The sequence below is a fragment of the Symphodus melops genome, assembly GCF_947650265.1.
Source record: "Symphodus melops genome assembly, chromosome: 23".
Classification (NCBI taxonomy): Eukaryota; Metazoa; Chordata; class Actinopteri; order Labriformes; family Labridae; genus Symphodus; species Symphodus melops.
In genome coordinates this window covers 3,779,354-3,803,576 of record NC_136713.1, presented here as the reverse complement: position 1 = coordinate 3,803,576, position 24,223 = coordinate 3,779,354, and the positions used below count along the sequence as shown (strand labels likewise).

At 46.3% G+C, this 24,223-nt stretch overlaps 1 protein-coding gene and 1 long non-coding RNA gene across 6 annotated transcripts in view; one reads left to right on the top strand and one right to left on the bottom strand.

Moving 5' to 3' along the window:
- Nucleotides 1-23,045, top strand: part of LOC306819021 (SH3 domain-binding protein 4-A-like) — a 32,863-nt gene extending 9,818 nt beyond the window's left edge. For 2 of the 5 annotated variants that reach the window (XM_079336778.1, XM_079336777.1), the window contains 4 exons: nucleotides 14,302-14,468; nucleotides 15,037-17,372; nucleotides 22,463-22,651; nucleotides 22,806-23,045. In XM_079336778.1, coding sequence (XP_079192904.1) covers nucleotides 14,345-14,468; nucleotides 15,037-17,372; nucleotides 22,463-22,651; nucleotides 22,806-23,030 — 2,874 coding nt within the window. In that variant the 5' untranslated portion in view covers nucleotides 14,302-14,344 and the 3' untranslated portion in view covers nucleotides 23,031-23,045. Of the gene's footprint in view, nucleotides 1-8,048; nucleotides 8,419-11,591; nucleotides 12,250-14,301; nucleotides 14,469-15,036; nucleotides 17,373-22,462; nucleotides 22,652-22,805 lie in introns of those variants that run through there. The other 3 variants (XM_079336781.1, XM_079336779.1, XM_079336780.1) reach the window with 3 other exon arrangements.
- Nucleotides 23,046-23,294: 249 nt separating this feature from the next.
- LOC306819037 lies at nucleotides 23,295-24,014 on the bottom strand. Its single transcript, XR_013778470.1, has 3 exons — nucleotides 23,884-24,014; nucleotides 23,457-23,841; nucleotides 23,295-23,423 (listed from the first exon to the last, which is right to left on the bottom strand). It is a non-coding gene; the product is annotated as an uncharacterized lncRNA (long non-coding RNA).
- Between the last annotated feature and the right edge of the window lie 209 nt (nucleotides 24,015-24,223).

Sequence of the window (24,223 nt, the reverse complement as noted above, 5' to 3'; positions counted from 1 at the left end):
GGTGGTTTGTAAAGGTCGGACATTGCTGCCTTGGGCTCCGAGGAAGATGACTTCCTGTTTCCTGGAAACACTGAGAATCTTCACTCGCCCCTTCTCCCTCCACTCTCTCTCTCTCTCTCTCTCTCTCTCTCTCTCTCTCTCTCTCTCTCTCTCTCTCTCTCTTGTTTCTGTGACTTTCAGGCAGCGTACTTACTTTATGTACGTCGATGTAAAGTCTTACCACTGTAACGTTTGGACTAAAAATGAGACACCTTCATTAGACACACACACACACACACACACACACACACACACACACACACACACACACACACGCCACATCTACCAGAGAAAAATGACAGCACATCGACCTCACATCTGAGCTGTGCTGCTGCAGAGTGGCCATCTCATGTCATCTCCCCCATCTCTAATCCCATAATCCTTTGCTGTCTCCACTCTCTCCCCCCTCCATTGGATTAGAGGCTAGAGTGCACACACACACACACACACACACACACACACACACAGACACACACACACACACACACACACACACACACACACACAGACACTTACCTGATGGCCTACATATCCACTTCCTCTTTCCAGTGCGGGCTAATCAACTGACGGGAAAACACGACAATAAACAGGTTTAGAGGCCTGAACGGACCGCGGCAGGTTTTCCATCGACACGTCAGTGAAGGACACGGGAACGCCGTTAGGACACTTACACTCACGGTTGCCATGGCACCAGAAATGAAAACTTTGGTTCTCGTAAAAAAAAAATTACAAAAAAAATAAAACCAAGAAAGCGATTCCTGTTTCAAAACCACGACAACTAAAACGGAGAAACATTCGGCGCCCAATATTGAGGATGATACTTGATTTCAGTAATCACAAAATCAATAATCTCTGCAGATTTATGTGTGAGGACGGTGCGGAGGAGAGAAATGTTTCCATCAAACGAGCAGGACTTCTAAAATAGGAAAAGTCAGACTCAGCTCATTTACATATTTTTTTTCGAGGTCAAATAGACTAAAAAAATGTTTTATCACATTCCTCTTTTGTGTGTTCTGAAATGAAGCCAAAGAAATGAAAATGAAAGGTCATGGGTGACGACTCAGCCGGTTTGATAATCAGACAGATAAAACTTCTCTGAGTCGATCAGCAGACACGAAAGATAATCTGACCAACATCCTGGTTCTGTTTTTACCTCGATGACGACAAACAGACGGCGTCTGGGTCAGCAGAGCTTTAATTAGCCTGTTGGTCGTTTAATGAAGCTAATCAGACGTCAGAGGAAGTCCGTCATGGACGACGCTGACGCTCTCTGACCTCACGACTTTCACATTCAATCCAGAAACTTCCCGAGGCAACACAACTCTCTGTCACGTCATGTGTGCAGTAACTTTTTTTTAAACATGTTTTAATCTCCCTGCAGGAGGAGAAGAAAGCCACTGGGCGCTGCACGCCATGCACGAGGACGTGACATCACACAGAGGAGAGCGAGTCGTTCAGTCACAGGTGAGCAGAAGCTCCTCCTCCTCCAGGTGAGCAGAGGGACTGTCAACACACCTGTCACGTCATGCTTGAATCAAAAGGACCAGGATGTTCCTTTTAACCTGTGACCTTCATTTTTCATTCAAACCCACAGAAATCTTCCCATTTCCAAAATGTTGCCATTTTCTTTTCTTTTTCTGGGGTTTCTACATTTATATAGACAAAATAGTCTTGAAAATTGTTGAGTTGACTGAACTATAAGTCACATAAGTCGTGCTAGTGAACATTAGTGAGTGCAGAGAATCTGAAGTTTTCTTCTCTGATGTCATCCTGATGAACATTCGGCTCTGACTCCAGGAAACAAAAGCACTAAAGACTCACAGCGTGACAGCGACCACACAGCTAATCTCACACACACACACACACACACACACACACACTCTCCTGACAAACACCATATGGTGAACACTAAGCTCCCGTCAGGTCGTAACACTTCCAGTGAGGCCGGCTCGGCGCTGTCCGGACTCCTCTGAAGCAACAGAGAGGATTACTGATGTCGAAGAGACGACGAGCTGCTCGTCATCGAGCCGAGCTGAAATATGACACAACATTTTAAACCCTTTTTATTTTCATCCTCAAAGTCAGGAGTGAAATCTCTTGGTTGCACGCTTTGGTTCAGCACGTCTTGATAAATTCCAGAGTTCACGTTTTCTTTTCTCCCCAAAACTCGACTAAAAGGGCGACTAATATTCCGGTTACAAACGTCTGTGGAGTACGCACAGGTGTGGCGTGATCTTGTAGGAAACAGGAGAGACAGTGAGAGGTCACTGAACTGTTTCAGCTCTTCAACCCGCCTCAGACTGCTGCGTGGCCTGCGTGTTACACACACTCGACATGCAGTGTGTGTGCGTGTGTGTGTGTAGATTCAAACACACCTCCGTTCTCTGAAATGATTAAAATATTCCCAGGGTGCACGAGGGGTTTGTGTGCACGCCCTCCAAGCGGACGGCCTGGTTTCTAATCCGACTCCATCCGGCTGCAACAGAGGCGTGAAAATAAAAACAACACGGACACAAACTGACTGTGACTCATTTTAAAAACAAGCGTGGGAAGGATGTCGAAAAGTTGACATTCTGAAGCGTCACGTTTGGCTGAAGCTTCCTCTCCGCGAGCGAATATCCCGCTCGTCGATGTGTTGAAGTCGTTCTTGACGGCTCGCCAACAGGAAGTGCCCTCCGTCCTCCTCTCACGCAAATCAGACGACGCAGACGGCTCTTTATGATAACAGGAAACTGATTAAAACGCTGCTTGATGAACTCGTGTGTCAGACAGGCAGCTCTTTGAAATCCTCTGATGGATATGAGAATCAAAGCGTCCGCTGAAGGTTTAAAGGTTTTCTTCTCTTTCTCTCTGAAGAAGAGCCGTGATAACGGATATCTCTCAGAGCAGGAAAAGATCGTCTCAGGATTAAAAACACATCTTTACACTCGGCTGGATTCGACTCGAGACTTTAAATGGGGACAAACCAAGTGATGAAGAGAAGGCTCATTTTCTTTAAAGTTTCTTCTGTTTGCAGCCAGTGTTGTCGCCCCCTGCTGGCCATTACATAAAAACAAAGTTTGGAGTCACCTCTCGTTCTGGGACATCTCCAACTCCGGAAGCTTCTGGAGGTTTCTCTTTGAAAAATGTCAAACGAGTCGCCATGGCTCATTTGTTTTTTTTGTGAAAACGACGTTTACTCCAGAGGTGAAACGGACATTTAACCGTTTTATGGAGCTTTATTTCTCATCTTCGGTCCGATGAAGCTTCGTGAAGTCAGCCGACCGAGTGAGATTCATCTTCAGGAGGAGGTTCAGGTTCAAAAGCTTCTCAGACTCGTCCCTACTCGAGTTTGACGACTCCCCGTTCTTGTGTTTTGTTTCTGCGGCGGCTTCATCAATCACGGCGGATAATTATGATCGATGGAGGAGGAGCTCGGTCAAGTGAAGGCCGAAAAACTATTTAATGGAGGGCAGTGAGGAGAGGTGTGAGAGGAGGAGGGAACATCTTTTCTCAATTCATCCTCAGATTGATGGGAAAGTTGAAGCGAGTTTAGTCGACCAGTTTCAGATCAGTGTGAAGTCAACTATAAACTTTAGTGTCTATAATATCCTGTTTTATTGTCTTTTTAATTGTTCATTTTGAACGATTGAAAGTCTCCTCACCCGTCCGTCTCCCTGTAATCAAACATTTCCAACGAGACGTTTTAATATTGGTCATAAATCATGAAGTTCAATAACGCTCACAGCTGCAGAAAGTCGTTTAAATCTCCTCGACCTTTTTCAGCTTTTTCACACGACTCAGCCGGACAGCTCAGGTTGCCATGGGAAACCTGCAGACAGAGGGGCTTGTGGGTAATTGGTGCTGGACTGAAGTGAGTGGCGACAATGGTTCAGGGATAATGAGCGTACAGAAGGAGAGCGTGCAGAGAGATGCAGACTTACATTACCTGTGCTCTCTCTCTCTCTCTCTCTCTCTTTTGATCGATCGCCCCGTGTGCTTTGTGAAGCTCCAGATGAGACTTTACTCTGACGGCTGTAAAGCTGTCTTTGCACCGAAGTCATCATCTCCAACCAGAGAGTTTTTATAAATGACTCTGAGGAACGTTTGAAAGCTGCAGCAACTTTTTGTCGTCAGACGTTTTTGAACCTTGAATGTTTGCATCAAAGCTCGCAGAGACCGTTTTACTCTCTCTCTCTCTCTCTCTCTCTCTCTCTCTCTCTCTCTCTCTCTCTCTCTCTCTCGTCTCTCTCGTCTCTCTCTCTCTCTGTCTCTCTCTCTGTCTCTCTCTCTCTCTCTTTCTCTCTCTCTCTCTCTCTGTCTCTCTCTCTCTCTCTGTCTCTGTCTCTCTCTCTCTCTTACTCTCTCTTTCTTTCCAGGTGTTTACAGACTCGCTAAAACCTCACGAGCCCACGGAGCACAAAACTCATCAAGCAGAAAATAGTTTCGACCTGCAGTAAAAATCCTGCAGGTCGATATCATGATATCAACAGAAAATCTCTGATCAATCAACTTAACGTTTGCAGTTTATTTCTCCTCCTTGCCTTTCATATTTTCTGTCTTTCATTCTTGATGTTTTGCGTGCAGCTGCTCAGGTGTCTGTTGTTTCAGAGCAGCTTTTCTAAATGCAGAGCGGCACGCGTCCATCCGTCACACGCATCACCAACAACTGCTCCGTCTGAAACACCGATTTACAAGGTTATTCTGACTATTTAAAAGGGGGACGACTCACAGTTTGACTTGATTGAGCTATAAAAGATTCGACGCTTTAATAACACACCTCCTTTATTTGCTTCTCTCAAGATGAATTTTTGTCATCTGAAGCTGCTGCCAAAACTTTTCACATCCGTTTTATGTGGAAAGACGTCGTCGACGTCTGTTGATCGTCCTTCATCTCGTCTGAGTGTCCTTGAGGCGGGGGGGACTTTAAATCCCTCCCGCCTCGCTCTCTTTGTGAGTTTGTGGGGATAAGAGTCGGCAGAAGATGAATGCTGCAGAAACGTGTTCGGGGCGAAGGATCCCGGCGGTGAACCGGTAATCATTTAGTAACCGAGGGTTTAAGGATTTAAAGGCCGCCCTTCAGGAAGTAGCATCATTTAGTTTCATCGTGTCTGAGCGGCTTTCTCTGTTTCTTAAGAAGCAGATGTGAGACAGGATCAGGAGCTGCAGAAAAACATCCTAAAAACACAACAAAGCAGCTTGTGTGTCAAACTGACCGCTGCCCAAACCTCTGAAGGATTACTGCGGAGATGCATTGTGTGCATAATTGCAAACGTATTAAATGCATCGCCAGGATTTAACATTTAATCCTCTGAACTGCTACCAGAGGACAGAAGAAGCTGCAGATTCCAGGTGTACACTGCGTGTGTGTGTGTGTGTGTGTGTGGTTGCCTGAAGATACAGGCAGCTAATCTGCGGCCTTTTCCCGCTGCCACAGTGGAGGAAATGATGAATAAGTAATTTCCCGTGAACAGGTTGTGCAGCCTCGAGTGTGCAGAAGGAGTGAATGGACAGATGGAGGCGAGAGAAAGAAGAAGTGCACCCTCGTAGGAAACTCAGGATTATCTGCAATGTTACGTTATTTTATCCCGTACAAGAAGACTTCCTGAGTTTGTTAGAAAATCCAGATGACTGTGTTCTTACTTCTAAACGTTTTGGACTTTATGTCAACACTGCACATTCCACGTTTGGATGATTCCCACAGCGCGTAATGATCATCATCTGGGAACAGTGTCAAACCCATACTGGAGCAGAGTCTAAAATAAAGCACATTCCTGCTTTCTTTTCTTCCCATAACCAACCTGGGTGACAAGCTCGGTTATTCTGATGCAAAGCGGGCCGGCCTGATAGCGAGGCTCCTTGATAAAGAATAGAGGGGCTTTTTTTTTTTTTTTTTTTTTTTTTTTTTTCAAACCTCTCGGTTCCCCATTCAGCCCTCATGAATAGACGCGTCAAATCCAGTCTGAGCCTCGAATAAGAGCTGAACTTTTGGGGCAGCAACGGACAACGCTCTCCAGTGAGTCGTGTTCGGATGAAAACATTTCACCTCTTTAGACAGCCTCCCGTTTTTCTGTGCCAAATTCCTCCGCAGGCGTCTGGGTTATGACTCTGTATGAGGTTTAAGGGATTACTTTTCTTTAAAAAGCTGACGGTCTTGAACCCTGCTCAACTTTTAAAACTACAACTGCTTTAATTAAATTATCTTTAGCCGCACATAAAGTCGCAAATACCGAGCTTTGAATACAATCGAAAAAAATCACTTATCACGGAGGCGTAGCTGCACTGGCGTCTTCTTTTCACATGATTAAGTAGGGCGATGCATTTTAATATCGGCTCTGTTGTCTTTCTCCAGCTGTTGCTCTGATTAGCTGCGTCGTTAACTGCATGCTGCCTTTCAAAGCTCCCGCAGGCATGACTGTGAGGGAGAGAGAGAGAGAGAGAGACAACACACACGCTGCCTCTCCGCACACTCTGCTGCGGAGAGTCCGATTTTACAACTTCCTCTTCGCACAGATATCTTGAAATGTGCCAGCGTAGATTTTGTTGTTGTTTGAAGTTTGTCTGTTTTTATGCCAATGCACAATGCGGCTGAACGTGCAGGTCGAACACTTGATCGTCTCCTTCAAACACGTGAATCAAAGAAAGAGGGGTCAGAGGTCAGAGTGACAGCTGCCTTCATCGTGACCTCTGCTGCTGCTGTCACTGGTGTTTAAATACAAGTGAAGGGGTTAAAGTATCTTGGGGTCTCGTTCACAAGTGAGGGTCGGATCGACCAGGAGATAGACGCACGGATCGGCTCAGCGTCTGCAGTAAAGCAGGAAGCCAAAGACGTCGATTCACCGCTCCATCTTCGTTCCCTTCACCTGTGGTCGTGACTGAAAGAATGACATCACGGATACAAGCGGCCATAATGAGCTCCCTCCTGAGGCCTCAGAGAGAGGGGGAGGAGCCGCTGCTCCTTCACTGAGGTGGTTCAGGTATCCGATCAGGATGCATCCCGGACACTTCCCTTTGGAGGAACTGGGAGGAGACTCCAGGGTAGACCCAGAGTTCACTGCAGGGATTATATATCCTATGTAGCCTGGGAACGCCTCAGAAGTCCCTCAGGAGGAGCTGGAAAACGTTCCAGGGGAGAGGAAGTCCGAGTTGACTTACTGCGCTTGCTGCCAACTTGAGCCGACTTCGGATGAGCGGAAGACGATGGATGGATGATTTAAAACTTGCCAACAACGCTGGAATGGAAAAGTAGTTGAATATTCCCCGACACTCGTCGACACGCTCATTAAGGAGGACGACTTCAACTCAAAGATTCGAAACCATAAATGTGAATTGTTTCTTTTTTCTTTCAACTTCTGGAAATAAAACGTGAAACAACCCCTGTCTGTCCTCTGTTTTTCTCTCGTCTTTATTTTGTCGTCTTTTGGAGTCGCTGGCAGCTGAGAACATTTCTCCCCGCTCTGCACTGACAGCAGCGTCACACAGCGGGGAGGACGGGATGTCTGGGGGGGTTTGTCGATGAGATGAAAGAGGACGCTCTATTAACCTGATGAAAGCTGTTTGTCTCTGCGTTGAGTGCAGGGGACACCTTTCCCCCCTCTGACACTCATGCAGCCTTTTTAAGTGTTTATAATCAATGACCCTTTAAAGCGTAAAAACCTACATTAGAAGCTCTTTCATCAAACTGTAATGAATTCTGTGATGTTAGGTGTCTCCTTTTTTAACCACGAGAGCGATAAAAACGACGTGTTGCTCAAAGCAAAACAAGCAGCCTGTTGTGTTGACTCAGATTTTTTAATGAATTTACTTGTTTTTTTGCTCATTTTGTGAAAAATAGTGACCTCTTTAGTGTCCCGCACTGAGAAACATAAGACACAGCCGTAGTAGTGGAGGTTGATTTGTTTTTATACTATTATAAAAAAAAAAAACAGACTCAGTGTTTGATTTGTTTCTGATTTGGGAAATTAAATAGTTTTAGGATCCTTCACTATTACCAGACACAGTCCAACATTTAATGACGTAAATATTTAATTAATTAAGCGTAATTTATTAGTACAGCAGGAAGAAGTACTCAAATCTGTACATGTGGCCCCGCCCCTTTCTGTGACGTCACACGCTCTGCTTTCAGCGGAACCAGCTCGCCTTCAGTCCTCCGACATACCGGAGAGGAGGCGGACGGTGGAGCCGGACCTGCTGCACATTTCTCACCCTTTCCAAACTTTCTCGGACTTGAGAACAACATTTTACTCAAAGCGGAAGTTACTTTTTGTTTCTACTTTTACCACCAAATGACGAGCGACAAAAGGAGACGAAGAAGAAGAAGAAGCAGCAGCAAGAGGCTCTCCATCAGCTCACCTTCCCGTCACTTCACACCTGAGGGTTCAGACGTTCAGCCGGGCGGAGGTCGGTCTAATATACTCTGAAGTATCACTAATCATCCTTTAAAGTCCTTATTTACGGGATTTATTGGCCGTATTTGCAGAAAAAATGTTCGGTGTAGAATTCGGCTTTGTTAGAATAAACATCCTTAGTAGTATCTCTGTAATATCACTTAAAGACTTCTATATATTTCTACCAAGTTTAGCTCTTTAATTATGCAGAATGTCACCACTGCGACTCTTCATCATGATGCAAACTGACAGATCAATTATTATTTTGAACTCATTTAGAAGATCGCAGACCGGGAAAGAAACATGTAATGTCAAACTGTTCCCGTTTAGTTCTCACTTCCTCCTGCATGATTGTTGATGCAGCCGGACCCCGTTCACATGACGGTGAAATTTACACAAAATCACTTTAAATCATTTTTTTTAAATCCAAAATGTACACATTTTGTCTAAGAAGACAAAACAATGGATGGATAAAAAATCGGCTTTATCAAAAATTTAAAAATAAGTCACATGACCAATATTAATTTAGATTGGGGGGCCCCACTGTCATTTATTATGGTGTAATGTGAGTTAGCTGCTTAACAGTGAGTTCTATTGGGGGGTTTTAAGTATACGTTTTGACTTTTTAAAAGTGTTATTGGGATGGTTGTTATTGTGAAATGCTGTCATGTTTTAAAGTCTGATTTTGTTCTTTTTTGGGGGGTTTATGCTGCTGCGTACATTAGTGATTATTGTTAACAGCTCAAGTTAAAGGTAGATTTCAATCGAACCCCATTGTCTTCTGCATTCCTTTTTAATAATTATGCATATTCACACATAGGCTTTAAAATAAATCTGATTGGTTGCAGAAAAAAATGCTCTGCAGCAGATTGGGATTTAAAAAAAAAAAAAAAAGGAGACAGGAAATGATAAATTTACAAATGAGAGCGTTTTGTCAAGTGTTCGCATGCACGCGCCGCACACTCCTCCTCAGCTTGGCCAATAAGGTCATCTGATAAGCTGAAAATCCTCCCTCTCTATCAGCAGCCTGAAGGTTTAAAACACACACACACATTGTCTCACAGCCTGCAGACTCTATTTAATGAGAGGGATTTCTGCCTCTACTTCTCTCCATCTTCTCAATTTTCATCTTTTTTTCCTGCTCTCTTGTTTTCTTCTTCCTCCCTCCTGCCTGCCTGTCACCTCCCCCCTCCTCTTCTATCCATCTTCTCCTTCTTGTTTTCCTCTCCTCCTCGTCATCATCTTTTCTCTCTGCTGCCTCTTTTATCTCATCCTCTTGTCCTCCTCTTTCATCCCTCCCCCTCTTCTATCTTCTTATTCACATATATTCTCAATAGATTTTTTTTTCTCCACTTACTAAACTTTTCTCTCCTTCTTTTCCTTCCACTTCTCCTTACAATCCTTTCTTCTGATTCTTCTTCCCAGTTTTCCTCTCTCTCTCTCTCTCTCTCTCTCTCTCTCTCTCTCTCACACACACACACAGCTCTTATCAACACACACTAATACCCCCCTCCCCCCCTCGAGGCTTAGCCTGAGAACCAGTGTGTCATCGATTTCTGTGTGAAGGTGTTTTTCATTTTGTAATTAAAGGACGCTCCGCAACACACACAGCAACAAGAGAAGTAAAAAAGGAGGAAAAAGTTACACATCTTCTGATGACTTCCTCTGTGGTGCGTTCAAGGACTCCAGGACAAAGTTTGCCTCTACCATCATTGTGTGAATGTGTTCGTCAGAAGACAAGAAAAGATCTGACCAAGCTTGAGTCCATTCACTGTTTGTGAACCTGCGTCACTTTTGCACATCACTAACTTGTGTCCTGATGATTACAGAATCAGTTCGAGGGCTGAGACTTTCATGGATGCATAAATAACGCTTAATGGGACAATTTCCCCCTTTCGTATTTCCCTTGAACTCCTCACGTCGGCAGATTTAAAGCCTGTTCTCTGACATCATCTATAAATGTTCTTTTAACAGTGACTTGGCGGTTTCTCCTCACAGGAAGTATTTCATTTAAAGCACTTTTTAAAAACGAAGCTCCCTGACGCCCGACAGTTGACCTGCGAGGCGTTCAAATGCCACTTCTTCTTCTTCTTCTCTCCCAGCTGAAGAATCTCCTTCAGTGCGCAGGTGGACGTGGCATAAAAAGCGGAGCACTTAGCGGGCTCATTTACCTGAAGATTCATCCTGAGGGGAGGGATTTTTACGGCTGAATTTCTCAGGTGATGAACGGCGGCGGTCAGGACACGGCGCCGCTGCAGACTAATGCACCTGATCACATGCCAAACAGGAACACTTCAAGTCGCTCATATTTCTCCTACACTTTAGGGCGAGAAATAAGATTACTTTCCCAGCATGCAGGAGGGTCCGACCACGACATTTGTCTTCATTAAAGAAATCCTGGAAAGTGGAAAGAAAGCAGATTTAAGAAGACGTAATAAAGCTCGACTTGTCTTTGGAACCAGCAGGTTTTTGTTCTTCGCTGCATTTTATGGAAGCAACCTGCGTTGTCCTGCAGCGTTTACTAACAGGGTCTTAAAAATTCTACGGTGGCCCTCGGAGGACATTCGTCAAACTTGTGCATGATTACATGAGGTGAAAGAAATCTTCAGCAGTTTGACGAGCGTTCACAAACTACCAAGGACGTTCCTTCCCTGAAGCCATGTTCCTTTCTTCTTCCACTCTCGCTGCAGCATTGCACACTTAAAAACAGTCCAGCCCAAATGCATGCTGGGAGAAAAGCTGCGTCACTCCAGGCCTCAGCAGAGCGCTCAGTTCTGTACCTGACTTGATTTGTGTCCCTGAAGTGGACTGAGTGACACCTGCAGAGCTGAGCTGAGTTTGAAGGAAACATGTTGATGAATTTTTCATGTTTTACTTCTGCTCGACTGAGAGAAGCTCAAGAAACTCATCGTGTTTGTGGAGACTGAAGTCGGCCTGCAGAACTGTTGAGCAGTAGTAAAGTAAAGAAAAGTGAGAGTGCAGGCGTGGCGTTCTCTGTGGCGTGTTGTATGACCAAACTTAACGATCGTATTTCAGGTGAATTATTTGATTACTTGTGTTGAGACTCTTTAAGCGCTTCGAATTTCTTCTTCGATCTGGGATTTCTGCCCCTTTAAATGCTCACAGAGGACGCTCGTCTATACAGTGATTATAAATGGAATAAACTTTTTTCACATGCGGGTCACATTCTTCTTTTTAAACGATGCAGAGGCGATAAACTCAGTGCCAGCATACAGCTGCTGGAAACGATCATTAAAGCAGCATTCATCCAGGGATTAGGACCGGCCGACTCTCGGCTAATTAAACATTCGACTCCCCGGCGTCCTCGTCCTCACTTGAAAAGAGTTCATAACGTAAGATATTTCAGCAGCTCTGATATTGATGCTCAAGTGGGGGAGTAAATGTTCGGCTAATGCACGAACCCTGCAGCGCTTTTCTGTTTTATTTCCCCTGAAAGCTTCTTCTTTAAGTGTTTCTCTCCCTCTGTGAACATGAAGTAAGACTAAAGTAAAATAAAGTTCATTCCCCTCGATGCTGCACAAACATCTTTCTTTCGTGTCTTTAAAGAATCAAAGGTTACACGCAGGGTGTCACAGGCTGCTCAGGAGAACTGCAGCTCTGCAGCTTTCTCTGATCCGAATCTCCTGAAGGCTTTTCGTCCAATCCTGTGTTTTCTTTATTCACTGCCTGTTTCTGTCCGATCCGTCCTCACCTGCTGCTGCGTTCAGGGACGCTCTCCTCCTTTTTACGTCAAAGCCGACGACGCTGCCTTTGTGTGCCGGCTTGTTGCGCTCCTCTTTTAGTGAGAGGAGAACTTTGACTTGCTTTCAGCACGAGCTCCCAGGTGAACAGATGCAGCAGTTAGTCAAGACTTTGTCCTCGCTGCATCCCAGAGTGCACCTCAGGGAGAAGGTGCACACACATGCAATGTCTTTTCTTTTTTAAGTTTACTTTTAATTTCTTTATTTAGAAATAGGAAAGTGAATAGTCAGAGTGCGGGGAGGTAGATGTAGCCACAGGTTGGATTCAAGCCTGGGCCTCCAGCTATGGCCTCGGCACGTTGGACACACATGCTAGCTACGAGGCAACTTTGTGATTTAGCAGAGAAAACTAGAAGGAACATGCACTTTCTGCAGTAATCTGATTTCTGTGAGGTCTGATAAACGTGCAAAGCAGCATCTGATTTCCTCACCTCCATTTGTCCTTCAGTGACTTCACCCACATTTCTGATTTTGAGAAAACTTTCAAATCAGAGTTTTTGCAAGAAAAGCTTCAGAGGAAACAAAATATTTAAACTATGAATCTAAGCGTCACTGACGTCTCTCAAACGAGAAACTCGTCGTCGTATTTAAGTGAGACAAACAGCTGCGTCTGTGTCATGAGAATAGCTCCATGCATTAAAGCTCTATTTAAGACACTCATTGAAAGGAATTACCATTACGGCCTCTGCAGCATATGTTGCTTTAATCAGATTAAAATGTCATCATTAGTGTGCAAATGTTGCAGCTCTGCGTGTCCTGCAGGAATAAGGGAGTCTGATGTGACTGAAGGGAACAGTGCGTCGTGCTGCAGAACAGCCTCTTGCTGCCGCTCTAATCAGATCACAGCTCTCCGCTGACTTTGTCTTTTCATACACAAATTGAATCACGGCTCAGATCTCAGGAGGAAATTGGAAACTTGGTTGACACGAGCAGAGTTGTAAACAGTCAAAACAAGCAGAGCAGAGACGCAGGCGCAGCCAGAGCGGTAAACAATGATTGGTTCTCTGAAGGCAAACAAACTCAGTTTTTGTCAGATGAAAGTTTCCAAGATGACTTTTCTGTCACTCCCCCCTCTTTACCTCTCCACATGGACTCCTTTCCTGATATGTGCAAACACAAACAGAAACTTTTTCTTTTTTTTAAAGTTTTATTTTTGGCCTTTTTGCCTTTATTTGAGAGGGAGGACAGTGGATAGAGGCGAACCCGGGCCGCGAACCCGGGCCGCCCGCTCGCGAGGACTGAGCCTCAATACATGGAGTCGCGCGCACTGCCGCTGCGCCACCGGCGACCCCACAGAAACCATTTCTGGCAGCTCGGTAACACAGCCTCCTGAGTCAAGAGGATGTCGAGGTGATAGAAACAATCAGGTGTTGGTTTACTCCTATGCCTGTAAAACTTCCTCAGATTGCTGCAATCCATTGTAAAAGAAATCTTTAAATTGATCGGTTAATACCAGATTTTCCGCCGTCTGAAATCTCAGCCTATTGCTAAACAGTCGTCGTCGACCTCACTAATCCGTCTTTTCCTGAATGGGTGCAGAGCCCTGCTGCGGCCTGCTCTCTAAATCTTGTTAAAATCCTAAAACCAGAAGAGTGGAGCCGATTAACGCCTGCAGTTTGTGCAAAACTTGTTCAACCACCTCTCAAAGCAAGGTCCACTTCAACCAAAGTCAAATACGGTAGACGTTTTTTGCTCTGATGTGTTTAGTGCGTCTCTCTCTTTGTCACTCAGACCTGAAATCTGCTTTGCTTTCATTTCTTCCTTCTTTTCGATTCTTCGCCTCCCTACATCATGTTTCTCTTTCTTCCTCGGCTCGGCGCTCGTGGTGCTTTCATTGATTTGGAAAAAGTCTCCCTCAGCCGGCCGTCATTCTTCTCAAACTGCAGCCTTCATATATCGACTGTCTTCAAAAATGCAGTGACATTTCCTCAACCTCATTTTCCACTCTAACAAATTTCGACCTTTTGTATCTGCTCGCCGTGCTACTGATCTAGAAAATTAAGCTTCCTACTCCTGCGTCGCCGCGTGAAGTCTCTCCAGATTTCATTATCAGTCCAACGCCCGAGTGCAGATGTGTTTAAAAATTGGCTGATCTCCCCCCCCCCCCTGAAATCCTTTATTTGTTCTCCATCCAGATGGAAAGCTGCCAATGAGAGGATGCTTCAGTAAGACCCGGCCATGGCTGCCCATCGAATCATCAGAGTGACGAACCACAACCTCATCCTCCCTCGCTGTAAATCTGAGGGGACGCTCGTAGACCTCAGTGAAGGCATCACCGGAGCCAGTCTCAGTGACGTTAAAGGTCAGTTCCATTAGATTTAAACTACACGTTCTAAAAGGTCTCAAGTATTTAATTCAGTTTTTGTTTTTTTTTAAGAGATAATATATACAATGATTTTGAAGATATGATGCATGCTCATGTTTTATTCTTTCTGTGGCTTTTCCACTTCACTGGTTGCATTTCGTTACAGCTTTGCTTACATGCTCCATATACGCTAATGAGGTGAACTAAAAATAGTAAATTATGCATTGACTTATGCAGTCCAACTGCTCTGATATTTACCTAATGATGTGAAAAAAAATGCACGATGAAGAAGGATAGAAAATAAAATGTCTCCATTGTCGTGGGAATGTTTTAGCCACACTTTGTTTTTTCTATTTTAAAGTAAAGCTTTGAGTCGGACAAATGATCCGTTATGTCTGAGGCTGAAGATGAGATCAGCTCTGGTGATGGCCGTATTTGAGTAATCAGCGAGTGAGTGATTAAGTGCACTTCTCTGATGGCAGCCCCAGAAACAATCAAGACAAGAAGAAGAGCATCATTAAAGGTTTTTATCAGGATTGCTTCTTAATATCTTTGTCCTTTTCAGTGCCTTCTCCCAGTGCCTTAAGGATGGACACGTCTTCCTCCTATGGCGCTGCACAGGAAGTGGTCGCCATAAAGGATTATTGCCCCAGCAGCTTTACAACACTGAAGTTCTCCAAAGGCGATCGCCTCTATGTGCTGGACACGTCAGGTGGCGAGTGGTGGTACGCCCACAACAACACGGAGATGGGCTACATCCCGGCCGCCTACGTCCAGCCGGTCAACTTCAGGAACTCTTGTCTCAGCGACAGTGGGATGATTGACAGTCTCGGGGAAATGTACGAGGACGGGTCGAGGGAGTTTGGAGGTTTGGGGGAGTGGACGGGGATGACGGCGAAACCCTCCCCGAATTACACGAACAGTCCCGTCTCTGTGAACCCGTTTATCCATCCGCTGGATCAGAACTGCAAAGACTCCAGTGTGGTGAACTCGGATCTTCTGCTCTTTGATGCGCTGGCGTCACCATCGTCTTGCTCGAACTTTAACACCAATACAATCATGACCAACGGGTTCAGCAACACGACCCCGACGAGCCCGGACCAAGAGATTCAGACAAACCTCCCCAGGGACAACACGTTTTTCAGGAGTAAACGCTCCCACAGTCTCTCGGAGCTGTCCGTCCTCCAAGCGCAGTCAAATCCATCCTTACCTTCTTCAGGATTCTTCACAGGCCTTAAGGCTCCCTTACCGGAGCAGTTTCAGAGCAGGGAGGACTTCAGGACTGCTTGGTTGAACCACAGAAAGCTCGCAAGGTCCTGCCATGACCTGGACTCCCTGGGTCAGAGTCTCGGTTGGGGTCAGACTCAACCGGTGGAGACTAACATTGTGTGCATGCTGGACAGTAACGGAGGAGTTGTTCAACTTCCAGACACCCACATCAGCGCCCACGTCCCCGAAGGTCACGTCAGCCACGGAGAGCACCAGCAGGTCTCAATGAAGGCCTTACTGGACCCTCCTCTGGAGCTCAACACTGACCACTGCTCAACTGTGAGTCCAGTGGTGGAGATTAAACTCAGCAACATGGAGATCAAATCCTTCATCACGTTGGAGATTAAGCTATCGGTGAATGTCAAAAAGGAAAGTTGTCACACTGCAGAGTTGCTTTGTGTTCGGAGTGACTGCAAAGAAGGACCTTACACACCTATTCCCAATGCATACATATACAAGGACACGGTCCAGGTGCAGCTGGACAGTCTGGAGCCTTGTATGTATGTGGCTGTTGTCGTTCAGTCTCAGTACATCAGTCACAATACAACAGTTTGGGACCACGTGCAGAGGAAAGTAACTCTGGGCGTCTACGGACCGAAGCACATCCACCCGTCCTTCAAGACGGTCGTGGCCCTCTTTGGGCACGACTGCGCTCCCAAGACCTTGTTGGTAGGTGAGGTCGGCAGGCAGGCAAGCTCTGCTCCGCCCGTGGCGCTCCAGCTGTGGGGGAAACACCAGTTTGTGCTGGGGTACCCTCAGGACCTGCAGGTGGGATTGTACTCCAACATGTCCAACTACCAGGTGAAGACGAGCGAGAGCGCAGGAGTGATTCAGGGATTTCAGCTCAAACTGGGCAAAGTGAGCCGGCTCCTGTACATGATCACGTCGCACAACCCCAACAGCATCTCGGACTTCACTCTCAGGGTCCAAGTCAAGGACGCCCTGGACTGCATCCTCACCCAGTTCTGTGTTCAAACTCCACCGCCACCACCAAAAACTGGAGCGAGGATTACAGGTCAGCGGAGGTTTCTGAAGAAGAAGGAGGTGGATAAGATCGTTCTCTCCCCGTTGGCCGTCACTTCCAAATACCCCAAATTTCAGGACCGATGCATCACCAACCTGAAATTTGGCAAGTTGATAAAAACGGTGATCAGGCAGCACAAGAGCACCTACCTGCTGGAATACAAAAAGGGGGACGTCATCGCTTTGCTCAGCGAGGAGAAAATCAAACTGCGAGGGCAGCTGCGGACCAAAGAGTGGTACATCGGATACTATCAGGGGAAGGTGGGTCTCGTGCACGCCAAGAATGTTTTAGTTCTGGGTAAAGTCAAGCCCATCTATTGGTGCGGGCCGGACCTGACCACCACCATCCTGCTGGAGCAGATCCTGAAGCCTTGCAAATTTCTCACTTACATTTACGCCACCGTGAGGACGGTTTTAATGGAGAACGTGGGCAGCTGGAGGGCGTTTGCAGACGCCCTGGGCTACGGGAATTTACCGCTGAATTATTTTTGCCGGGCAGAGCTGGACAATGAGCCGGAGAAGGTGGCGTCGGTTCTGGAGAAACTCAAAGAGGAGTGTACGAACATGGAGAATAAGGAGCGGAAATCCTTCCAGAGGGAACTCATGATGGTAAGAAAAACATTCAATACATCTTGTTCTGCACAGTGATGATGCTATGATGGATACGTACCTGTCACCGCTCTTACCCTGATGAACCAACAGTGGGGTTTTTTAAACGAAGGGAAACATGGACGGGAGTTTGAGGACTCTCTCTGCTTCCTCCAGCCTCGTCCTTATTCAGTCACTGAACATAAAGCTCAACCTTTTTTTCCCCAAAGGGAGAAACGACTAAATCCTACCTTTCTTCCTTGTGAACAAAGCTTTTTTTCTTTTTCTCGCTATGAGCGCCACAGAGAGCTGAATCGGGTTGCTTTGATTCAGAATGTCAGCACAAGACTGAATATTTACTGTGGAAACATTAAAGGCTAAAAAAAAGTACAAAGGGAGTGAAAATTCACCCGCTGGTCATTAGGAAACACCCGACGGTTGAAATGACACAACACCCCGATATCTTCCCAAATCATAGAGTCATAAAAGTGTCAGCCATGAAAACACTGATCAGCGTCCCCAGATTGTTTTTAAGACAACACATAAACATTTGATTTGTGCCTCTGCTGCGAGACGTCATCGTGACTTCTTTCAGAATGCAGCCGCACACTGTGATGTGTGTTAACACAGAGGATTTGAGTCCTTATGCTTAGTCACATGAATGGTAAACAACTTGCCTCACAGCCTGGGGTGGTTAGCAGTCATCACATGAAAAATGGAGGAGGCGATGGTTGGAGGAGAAATGCACAGAAGTAAAAGTTAACATCTGCAGCTTTAGCAAAAACAACTCTGTCAAGCCAAACGCACGCCGCCCTCCGTGTGTTTTTCTTCTCTGACAGCGCCGGCACCCTGGGGGGCAGCAAAAAGTGTCCCGAGACACTTTGCTTGCCAGACGCCATTATTCAAAAAGTACTTTAGCAAAGTACTTTCTCCAGACGCAGTTTAACCAGCGAGGGCTGATGAAGTGTGCATGCACTGTTGTCGCATGATCGGGGCATTTTCAGCCAGCAGCCGGGGGTAAAATGCCCCCTTCCTTAAAAGGACATAGAGCTAAGAAGAGTACTGCCTAGCTTCCCTCCTTGCACGAGCAGCCGCCTCTCGCTCAATGCTGCAAGTTCTGTGAAAAAAATCATGGGAAAAGAGGAACGTTTTAACGCTTTATGGAGGGCTGTTATTCCATCAAATACTTTCAAATCTTACTGAGGCTGTGCACAAAGATCCCCTTGGTTTTCTTAACCCGGCTGCATCTGAAGAAATGTGCCGGTGGATCATTGTGGAAAGACTCCTCCACGTGTGTTCACGTTGTGGTTTACAGTGTCGTCTTAAAATGTCATGAAGTTTAGAAAAAGACAAAAGGCAGCATTTATAGTGACACTAACTCAGCGCCCTGCAGGTCCACGCTCGCTCCAAGGATGTCACAAGGTGCGCTTAAGACTTAAAGAAGTCGCTGCACGGTTTGTAAAACTCTCCGAACCGCGTGCGAATGTGCTGCTTCGCAACATTTTCCCCCAGAGAGCTGAAAAAAAAACTGCCATCAGGCCGCAGGAACAATCACAGTGAGTCACACAGGCTTGAATTACTAAATCTACTCCTCAAAGGAATCAAGAGCTCGGCTTATACAATCAATAAAACATTCCTGACCTCTGACCCCTGACCATTCACTGTTCTCTCCATTAGAAAAGCTTTCTATCCGGTCAGGCCTTCATGTTTCTGATCCATAAAAACAACTCACAGTTAAGAGTGTTATTATTAGAAATCACCGTGTTAGTCGTAGGTAAGTTTTCCTTTTTAAATAGTGATGCTATAAATGTGTTTGAAGGGTTGAATGGGAATCGATGAACCCAGGGAGAGAGTCTGGAGGTGGGGGTGTGCATGGATGAAGTCGCCCCTTTGTCCCTCCTGTGGCTTCTGTAACGAGAGAGAGGAGGGGGGGGGGGGTTTGTAAGGAGGGATGTGAGAACTGATACAAGAGGAGAAAAAACAAGTTGAGACTCACCTGAGGCGCACGGTCTTTGTTACTTCACCTGAGACAGGATGTCCCCTGTTTGTGAAGAGGTGTTTCAGTGAGAGAGAAATATTCCAGCCTGAACCCCGCTGGCTTTAATTGTCCCTCTGTCCCGTCTGATCCAATGAACGTGTTGCAGCAGAACAAACAGCCGTGCTTTCCTCAGGTCTCCACATCAGCCGACAGGTGTTCTGGTGTGAAATGTGAGCCGGCATCGATCAGGAGACGCTGCGGGCTCTGAGGGGAGCATCGGACACCGCCCCGGCAGATCTGTTAACGCTGGGGCTCGGGTTACGAAGGCAGAGGACAAACGAGAGCCGGTCCCTTGTGCTCGTTAGAGGAGGAGAACGAGAGTGTCGTTTAATAATAGATCCATGCAGAGAGAGGGGGGCGGGGCCAATCACCCGATCAATCTGCAGCTTGTAGACTCACGAAACTCAACACTTCAACAGCACAGCTTGGAAAAAGAACATTTCAGCCCACTGACATGACAGCTGCTGCAGGTTTTTATTAAAGCAGCGGAGAGTCCAAACTCCCAAACAAAAAGAGCTTCTGGTTTTCAAACTCTGAAGAACATTGAAGACTTTGTCAAATCACACCGAGCGTCAAGGTTCAAAGGTCAAAATAAAGATTCAAAGAGATTAGGCAAGGATCGTATCGTAGAAGTGTTTACCACCATAAAAACTTGTTTTTCTTCTTTAATAACAAATGTGACTGATTGAAATTCATTTTATAGACGTGTCCTTTACGTGATATCCCAGCTCTGAAGGTGTTTATTTATTTACTCTACAGAGCTGCCAGATTTTCCTCCAAGGTGGGGTCAAGTTCAGGCGTGTTTAGAAAACTTCCTGTGGTCAGACGGAGCTGAAAAGGAAACTGCAGCGAAGCTTTCGAGGACGAATGAACTCCTGTCGTCCTGCAGGGGGAAATATTAAAGCTGCTTTTTTTATAAACATGATCGTTTTGCTGTGTTATATCTCCCCCCTCTCTTCTCTTTTTCCTACCTGTCAGTCCCCCCCCCTCCCCCCCCTCCTGCTGACAGCCGCTCGCTCAGCTGTCAGCGCCGTCTGTCCGTCTGCTCCGAGGCTCCCTGCAGGTCGTCACCATCTTCCTGTTTTTTTTTTGTCGGTCTCTCTCGGAGCAGACTGTTGTCTATTTTTAGAACAGAATCATCCTGCTCTTAAATAACGTTCAAACGTTGAACACAAACAGGAAGTAGAGACGTGGATGTGGAAATCTTTGTTTTTTGTGCAGCGGTGGATTTGAAAGAGAGCATGAAAACTTCCCTTTATTAAAGTCGGATTATACCAAGTGGATCAAAGGAGGGACAGAATGTCGACTCTGACCTCCGTCGTTTTCCTCAAATATTGTTTACTTTTTTTTTTTCCAGGACTCCAAAGTTTCAAGCCGAAGGTTATCCTCCTCCTGACTCACTTCCTGTTTCCTCTTCGTGCCTCCTGCTTTAATCCTCTCCAGCTTAAACAACACTTTGAGCTGCTGATTTGCATTTGAACGCATCATGCACATCTCGAGTGTTGAACCCTGACCTGCGGTAGTGTGTGTGTGTGTGTGTGTGTGTGTGTGTGTGTGTGTGTGTGTGTGTGTGTGTGTGTGTGTGTGTGTGTGTGTGTGTGTGTGTGTGTGTGTGTGTGTGTGTGTGTGTCTATATTTAGAGCCTGTGCAAAGAATGAATCAGCAGAAGGCCAAAGTGCTCGTTCACCAGGTGGTCAAGAGACAGAGAGAGAGTTCTGTGTGTGTGTGCGTGTGTGTGTGTGTGTGTGTGTGCGTGCGTGCGTGTGTGTGTGTGTGTGGAGGTCATCCAGGTTAATTGACTTTATTACGGCGGTTCATTGACGATAAAAGAAGAAAAAGAAGTCAAATATTTGATTTAAATGGATGATTGTGATAAATGTGAACGTCTGTCTGCTCTTCAACGCCACACTGATGGCGCCGCGGCCGGCGAGGAGCGTTGCACACAAGACAGAGCAAAGTGACGTCACGTTTAGACTCACGCTCATCAGAAGCTCTCGGACAGTAAAGAAGGAAGGAAGACGCTTTGATTGGTCTGCTTCAGAAGGTGTGTGTGTGTGTGTGTGTGTGTGTGTGTGTGTGCGTGCGTGCTTTCCTGCAGCTGTCTTTGACTGATGGCTCGGACAAACCTCCCTGCTGAGAATGTGAAAGGTATCACCACAGGACAGAGCAGCACTGAAGAGATGCTGCAGTGTTTAAGACCCCTGTGTGTGTGTGTGTGTGTGTGTGTGTGTGAGCCAAAACCTTATCTCTGGATGGACACACACACACACACACACACACTCAGAGTAGAGAGGAAGAAGTGCTGGGTGGCTTGTTGTGCTTCTTTTCAGGAACGTTTTGCCTGCAGTGTGTTTTTCCTGTCAGCTGCTTTTAATGCTCGCTTGTTTTTAACCCTCATTTAACCGGGTCAGCTGAACGAGCGTGCATTCACAGCGGCGGCGGTGGCAGCAGCAGCCTGAGGGACGTGACTGGGATTATACCCTCACATAAAGACGGTTGTTTTTGCTTTAGGAGCAGATTTTGTTTTTGCAGCTTTCATGTCACAAACAGCCCGTCTGAATGGGACTGAGGAGAAAAGCCGTTTCCAGGCGGGGATGTTTGAGGGATCATGTGAGGATTAACGTAAACTGAAACCATGTTTCCTCCTCCACGAGTGTCGACTTTTAAAATCCTCATGTTGGTTTTGTGATTGAGTGAATATTTTTACCCCGTAAAGCCTCTCGAAAGGACCGGAAGGGAACGATCTATCCTCTTTGGAAGTGTTCGCCGCTCCGAGACACGAAGATCGTCATTTTCTTTCATTCCTGTACAAAAGTGTTTATAATTAACTCCATTTAGACTCATTCTGACCTTTTGACCTTTCACAAATATGTGCAGATTAACGAGGCTGGAGGAAACGAGAAACACAACATTTACTCCCCCCACTAAAAAAACAGTGCCAAGGATCTGGCTCTGGTCCAGGAGAACCGGTCCCACAGTAGCAGCAGGCCCTTGCTGGTCTTCAAAAGAACCCTGAATGATGATTGTAATTTAACACACACGGTTTTAAAGTCGACCTTCTCTCTGCGTCCAGGCGTTGCTGAAGATGGATTGCCAGGGTTTGGTTGCCAGACTCGTCCTGGATTTCGTCTTGTTGACGACGGCGGTGGAGGTGGCGTCTCGGTGGAGGGAGCTGGCGGAGAAACTGGCTCGAGTGTCCCGACAGCAGATGGAGGCTTACGAGGCTCCGCACCGCGACAAGAACGGGCTGCTGGATAACGAGGTGAGAGAACGTGACCGACGCTGCCGAGAGGTTTAAAAGATTATTGAAGTCCCTCGTCTCTGATCGGCTCGATCAGCGGTGGAGAACGTCTCGAATTTCATAAAAGTAGTTAATATCTGTCTCTCTCTTTTCCCTCTCTGCCGCCCTCCTTCAGTCCATGTGGAAGCCGGCCTACGACTTCCTCCTGACGTGGGCGGCCCACGTGGGCGACAGCTACCGAGACGTGATCCAGGAGCTCCACCTGGGCCTGGACAAGATGAGGAACCCCATCACCAAGAGGTGGAAACACCTGACCGGTACGATTATCCTCGTCAACTGCCTCGATATACTCAGAAGCTCCGCCTTTTGTCCCACCGGATACGGAGATTTTGCCGTTTGAGTGTTTTGAACCCGACAGGAGGAGTTTTGAAAGATTCGACGGCTCGTGGTGACGTGGTTGGATTTATTCGGTCTCGGTCCGAAGATTCTTCTCGTGTGGAGTTTAGATGACGCTGGAACATTCGTCGTCTCGGCCCCGGACGGAGTTTGACATGAAACGACATTTTCTGTCAATCACACGTTTGAGCGGCTCGAATATCCAGACGATCTGATCCCCTGCTGTGGACCTTCAGGTCACGCTGAGTGTTGGATTTTAAACGTGGGCGCCGGACTTGATGACATCATTATCCTCTTTGTTTTTGTTTGTCCTCGTTTCCATCTTTACTCTTCTTCTCTCTTTTCTACCTCGCCCTGCGTCCGTCTCTTTCTCTCATCTCTCAGTTTTATCGTCTGACTCTGTTTCGCTGTTGATCTTCTCAGCTAGCACCTCTCCCTCAGGACAACACCAGAAACCTCAACCGCTGCTGCACATAACCTCACGCATGCTGCGAGACTCAAACCAACCCGGCAGCATCTTCTCTCTCTACATTTCTGACGTGCATTTTGTCCCCGGAGTTTTTTTTCTGCAGCAGAGACACAAAACATCAGTCTCAGACATTCAGAGCGCTGCGTCAGTAATTAGCTTGCCAAAAATGATTAGCTGAAAGCTAACTTGTCATGTGACTCAGAGAGGTCCATGCAGAAACAGAACAGTGTTTGTAGACGATATAGTTCTATTTTTTATACTTTCAATACAATACAGATATTGATTAAAAATCAGTGTTATCGTTAACGTTTGGTTTGTGTGTCGGACGACGTGACGGGCTGACGTCCTCAGATTGTTTTCTGTTCTTGACGGGACGGCGGATTGAGACAGAAATCTGGGACAGTGAGGGTGGGGAATGACATATTGGAAAAGGAGCCACAGGTCAGATTTGAACCCGGGTCGTCCGTATCCATGACGACAGTCTCTGTATATGGGGCGAGCGCTCTGACCACGAGGCCCCACCAGGCTGATGTTCAGAGTTTCCAGCTCGTGTCTGACCTCTCTGACGTCACCGAGTCGAAGCCGAACTTGAAACATGTCGATCGATAAGTGTTTGAGTTTATATAAAGACGCACGCGGTGTTCGATTCCGCCCCGTCACGCCTTCAGGGAAGGCGTATCACAAAGTTTTCAGCTTTTCTTTTCTTTGGTTTCACGTGTGTTTGTGAA